This window comes from Chinchilla lanigera, unplaced genomic scaffold (assembly GCF_000276665.1).
Source record: "Chinchilla lanigera isolate Chin_1 unplaced genomic scaffold, ChiLan1.0 scaffold00139, whole genome shotgun sequence".
Lineage (NCBI taxonomy): Eukaryota > Metazoa > Chordata > Mammalia > Rodentia > Chinchillidae > Chinchilla > Chinchilla lanigera.
Genome location: NW_004955540.1, coordinates 2,149,873 through 2,155,906, shown reverse-complemented (window position 1 = coordinate 2,155,906; position 6,034 = coordinate 2,149,873). Strand labels below are relative to the sequence as shown.

Sequence of the window (6,034 nt, the reverse complement as noted above, 5' to 3'; positions counted from 1 at the left end):
CCTAAACCAAATAAATCAAGAATCTTTGGGCGGGTGAGACTGGATATGGTTATTTTTCCAAAGCACCGGGTGGTTCTGCTGTCTAAAAAGGTTGAAACCCATTGCTTTAGGCAATACAAACACAAATAAAATGTTATTTGTTTACATGAAATCTTACAAAAAAAGAGTTTAAGACGGTGGTGGCAAATCCTTTAGAGCGTTCAATGATACAGGTTCACCACCACTGGTTTAAAACAAAGTCCTGATAATATAAAAAGCCTCCAAAAATTATCCAGTATGACAACTTATTAATGGGTGTGGAGCTATAAAAACACTTCATAAATTACAGACATAGAAAGCGAATAGTTACTGGATTCTTCTCCGGCACTGAAGAACACCCCACATGCGGACTGTAGACAAGCCTAGCAATGACACCTAGAGACAAACAGACAGATACTCTCTCCACTCTGAAGAGTGGTGACTGTGTTTCTGCCGGTATGGGACGAACTGTGTCTCTCCAGCATTCCTCTGCTACACTCCTAACCCCCGGGGTACCAGTGGCCATGTTTGGAGACAGGATCTTTGCAGAGATAACAGGTTAAAATGAGGTGGCAGGGGAGGGCTAATCCTGGGTGACTGGTGTCCTTAGAAGATGATGGAATTTGGAAATCGATATATATATATACAAAGGAGCAGTAGTGTGAAGATACAGACAGAAGGCTGCGGTCCACAAGCCAAGCAGAGAGGCCTGCACCTTGCAGCCTTGGGAAGGAGCCAAGCCTGCCAAAGCCTTGATAATGGACTTGTAGCCTACGGCCATCCCTCAATGCACCCAATCCTCTCTGGTAATGGACTCTTAGCCTCCAGAATTGTGAGAAAAATTACTCTGCTGTTTAAGTCACCCAGCTGACGATACCTTTTTATAGCAGCCCTAGGTTAAACACCTGTGAGAGACCTAAAGTGTTGGTGAAAAAATAGCCACCATGCCCCACTTTATCAAGAAACATCAGGGAAGAGGATGGATATTTATAGGTCCCTGAAGTTGAGTACTTTGAGTGTTTGACAGGAAGGTAATTTCAAATATGACAGAAGGCTGTGTTTGTCCAAGAAAGGTGAATCACTATGTGTGCTGGCTCACAGCTGTCTTCCGAAGGAACTGCCCTGGCTCACGACCCTTGCTGCCTGCGTGGAGCTTCTCTTTCCCCTCAAGACTGTGCCACAGCCCTTTTCATGGTGCTGGGAACAGAATCCCAGAGACTCATGAATGCTATAAAAGCACTAAGCTACACCTCCAGCATAGCCCTAAACTGATCTTCCAGGAAAACCTGTGCTGGACCAATGAAATTCTTTCCCTAGATTTTGGACTCATGCTGTTTAGCTGTAATGAACAGAGCTGCAGAGTTGTACTGGGTTTTTGGGTTGAGGCCACTTGCCTGGGCTGTGTTCTAGAGGAGTCTTAAAAGGAGTCAGAGGGGAGGACAGAGTGGGCATGTGGCATAAACAGGGACTTTGGCTCCTAAGCTGAGCTAGCTTGGTGGGTTGCCAAACCCACACCCAGAAACATTAGCTGGAACCCATGATATCTAGAGTAAGGGAACTAGAGACAACATTCTTTCCCAAGGGGCCACATAAAATCAGCCTTGTCTCTTAGCTGGACAAATGCATAACCTCTCAGGTTGAGAGGCCCTAGAAGACACCATTAGCATCAGCATGGCTAATATTTTCTGAGAAATCAGGAGGAGCCAGACCTTCTGCATTAGCTTTCAACCTTTTGACACAGAACTCCAATATGCTAATATTATTTTCGTTTTATACATGAGTAAAAGCAGATATAAGAGAGGTCAAGAAAACTGCTTTTAGTCACTGTATTAGCTTTCCATTGCCGGAACAAAAGTCATGACATATGCAATTTAAACAAGAAAAGGTAAAAAAAAAATTTAAAAATAAAAAAAAAAAATTAAGAAGAAAAGGTTTAATTTGGCTCCTAATTTCAGAGTTTCAGTCCATAATTAGTACTCCAAAGCAGAAATATTGCGGTGGAGGGGATGGCAGAGGAAGGCTGCTCACCTGATGGTAGCCAGGAAGCAGTGAAAGAGCAAGAGTGCCAAGAGAGAATGGTCAAATAAATAAATAAATAAATAATAAAAATAAAAAAGAGGGAAAGGTCACCCTTCAGATACGCTCCCAGTGACTGCTTCCTACGACCTAGCAACACATGCAACTGTACACTTGTCAATGGGTTACTCTACTGACAGGGTCAGTGCCTGTGATCTAATTACTTTCTAAAAGCCCCACCTCTGAACATGTGGGCATTTTGGGGGACATTTTGTTTTGTTTCTTGTTTTTTGAGACAGGTCTCACTGTATAGCCTAGGCTGGTCTCAAACTCATGGCAATCCTCCTGCCTCAGCCTCCTGAGTGCTGGATTATAGGCATGCGCCACCATGACCGGCTGGGGGCCATTTCTGATGCAAACCATAACAGTGACATAGTATAGTAAATTGATGACAGAAATGTCACAATTGTATCCTCGTCCTTTGTATTGTGACTTTGCAGCTGCTCTCATCAAGAAGTGGAAGCTGGGTCATGTTCCAGACTGGCTTGGGCCAGGGGCTGAAATGACAATGTGTCAGCTCGGAGCCTGGGCTCCAAGATATCTTCAAGGCTTCAAGAAGCTTCTTAGAATCCCGTGTTTGCATGGAAATGAGTCTGGGATATTCCACTGCAAGAGAGACCCATAGCCCAGTCGTCCATGTGAACAACAGCCAGCCAACCTCTGGAGCTGTGACTGAGGCCACTGTGCATGAGCCAGCTGTTGTGTACATGAATGCAGCTCTCTTGGACGGCAGCCCCAGTCAAGCCACCTGCTGACCATAGACACCTGCACAGGTCCAACCCAGATCAGCCAAACCTGGACCAGATCAGCAGAACCACCCAACTGACCCACAGACTCCGAGTTACAGAACTTTTTAGTCCTCTAACCTGCTAAGTTTTGGTGGCTTTGTTACACAGCTACAACTGCTTGATATAAGTTAGCGAGTGATGGAGGATCAAGGACTTGACGTGCTAGTGACTGTCTTACTAAGTTTTCCCTTAATTATAAGCATTTATTTAGATCAATATTTCTCAAAGTGAGGTCTGCAGCTCACTTACATAAAGGTTACTGGCTAAGTACAAATTCATGATCTCATCCAAGACCCCCTGAATTTCACTCTGTTGGGAGTGGGTTCTGAAAATCTATTTTTAAACAAAGTTCCCCACTAATTTTCATGTACATTAAAGTTTAAGCACTGCTGCTTGGACTTCTTTGCTAAGACTTTTCTTTTCTTTTCTTTTCTTTTTGTTTTTTCAGACAGAGTTTCACTATGCAATTCAGGCTGGTCTTGATACGGGCTCACATTGTAGCCCAGGCTGGTCTTGAACTTGTGATGATCCTCCTGTTTCAGCTTCCCAAGTGTTGGGGTTACAGGTGTGCACCACCATGCCCAGCTTGCTAAGACTTTTCAACACAGTGAATCATTGCACTTTTTCTCCCCGCCCCCCGGTACTGGGAATCGAACTCGCGACATTGCACTTGCCAGGCAGGCGCTGTGCCGCTGAGCTAAATCCCCAGCCCCACTTTTTCATTCTAGTATCACTTTACAATTGCAGGTCCCTTAAGATTTTAGAGCAGAAGGGATATACTGCAGTCTGGTATAGCAGTACTCCCCTGTAATCCCAGTTACTTGGGAGACTGAGACAGGAAGATCACACAGTTTGAGCTTAGCTTGCACAAATTGGTGGAAACCGTTTCAAAGTTTAAGAAAGGGCTGGGAGTATAGCTCAGTAATATACTTGCCTAGTATGCTTGAGGCCCTAAACTTGATCTCTCAAAACACATGCACACACACATACACACTATACCGCACTTTTTTTTCCAGACCTGCAGAGTTTTAACACACTCATTAAACTTTTTGGTAAAAACAGAGTTACACATCAATGAGTGAACCAACCCAGGTGACACCATGGTTAAAATATAAAGTCTGTCATAATGTCACTCCTTGAATCTATGCTGGGAAATTAGTTTTTTCCTCTGTATTTTTCTTGTTATATACTCCCATGCTAGATATAGGAAGAGGGGAGGTAGAGGATGGAGCACTTTATAAGTACCAAGAATACTGACTGCTTTTACTGTTGTTATTGTCAATAACATTATTTTCGCAGAGCAGGCACTAAGACCAACGGGAAGGGACTTGACCAGAAATTGAAAGTTTGCTCAGGCTAAAGTACTCTTAACAGAAACACTTTCCTTCACCTTCTGAAGTAGCCATTAGAGAAAACTGTTGGAGCTCTTCACTGGGGTTGAATTCTCAAGTTCACCTAACCATTTTTAAAAGTTCAAAGAGTCTTAGTTTGATGTCTTTTTAGCTGATCTGTTTCATGGTACCATATTTTTAAAAAAGATTTCTTCACAAAAGGCAGAAAAAGGGAAAATAATAACAGATTAAAACTACTACAGAAAAGTACCTTTGGAAGCCTCTTCTTCAGATGATACTGGTGCTTAGAACTTTTTATTCAAAGCTTATTCTATATATATATAGTTCCAAAGGTGGAAGAAGCTCTGAAGAGTAAAAGCACCACGCTTTTGAAAACCCGCTGCGCAACTTATCTGTCACAGTACTGAAGTTTTGACATACTAGTCTGTGTATGACAAACTGCAAAACATATGCATTAAAAAAAAAGTAGACTCTTCATTTTGCCAATCCATGGGTAAAAACTTACTTTTGGAGCCACGCAGCTGTTAAAATCAGCCATATTTACAATTTTTATAAATGAGTTTATTTTAATAAAAACAAGTTGCTCTGTGAGCATGATCTCTAAACAGATTTATGTGGGCTGGCACAATCTGCTATGCTAAACATATACGCATATTGCTTAAAGTCTGCAGCCGTTTTTCTTCAAGTGGTGGTAAGTCATGCTTTGTACCGGGTACCAAATAATTGGCAGCAATTCAGCCGAGGACACTGTTCTCAGCACTACGCAACTGAAATTGTTTTCCTGGACAAACCTGCCCTGTGGGCCTGACCCTACACTGGGAAGACTCTGGGCTGCTGGCGTTGCAGTAAACCAAGCAGACAGCTTTTAGCGAGACGCAGGAGACCATGAACTGGTGCCAAAGCAGAGGAGGAGGAAGGCAAGAGGGAAGAAGGAAGGGAAGAGGGAGAGGAAGAGGGAGAGGGTGAGGGAGGGAAAGGAGGCAGGGAGAGAGCAAAGTAGTCTTCATCACAGGCCTACACCGCTGAGGGGTCAGTCTCTTCTTGATCTCTTGTCACCTTTCACTGTATGCATTTTTATGTTCGTTTGTTTAGTTCCGTCACTCGACCGGGAACTCCTGGAGGACAGGAATACAACAGGCCTCCTGGACCCTTGGATTCTATATCCTTACTTCAACCAATTGTAGGTAGAAAAATGTCAGCTGGGTGCACTCGTATTCAATATGCATCGACGTTTTCCTTGTCATTATTCCCCAAATAATACATATAACAGCGATTTACACTGTATTTGCATTGTACTGGGCGTTATAACTAATCTAGAGTAATTTCAAGTACACAGGAGGATGCGTGCCGGCTGTACGAAATCCTGCGGCACTTTCCACAGGAGCCGCCCGACTCCGGAATCCTTAAGGGTTCTTGGACAATCTCCCTGGATACAAGGGCTGACTGTGCGGCCTAACCCAGCTTTACAGTTTCCAAGTGCTTGGTATACAACCTGGTTAAATGCAAAGACAAAAAAGAGAATTGTGCATTGGAAGGATTTGCTTTCCTCCGATGTGCGTCCTGAGCAGGGCTCTCGGTGGGCAGTGGGCACGGCCCCCCACGGCGGACTGGGAGTTGGGGTGGCTTTGTCTTGGTAGTCCTCCGGCCAGGCGCGAGAAGCTGGCTGTTCTGTCGACGCTGCGTGCCCGGTGGTCTGCCTTCCCCTTCGCTCTGTAGCGGGCATCGCCCCCCGGGTCTGACGCCGCAGGGCGGTGGTCGGGCACTCCCGGGCCAGGCGGGCCGGCCGAGGCTGCGGCCCGC

The 6,034-nt window shown here is 44.6% G+C and overlaps 1 protein-coding gene across 1 annotated transcript; it reads right to left on the bottom strand.

The window, feature by feature from the left end:
• Positions 1-4,773: 4,773 nt before the first annotated feature.
• Positions 4,774-6,034, bottom strand: LOC106147290 (basic proline-rich protein-like; the record flags this gene model as incomplete). Its single annotated transcript, XM_013507912.1, is given in 1 exon segment — positions 4,774-6,034. A coding segment is annotated over 1 exon segment (476 nt), but the record flags the coding sequence as incomplete, so codon positions are not given.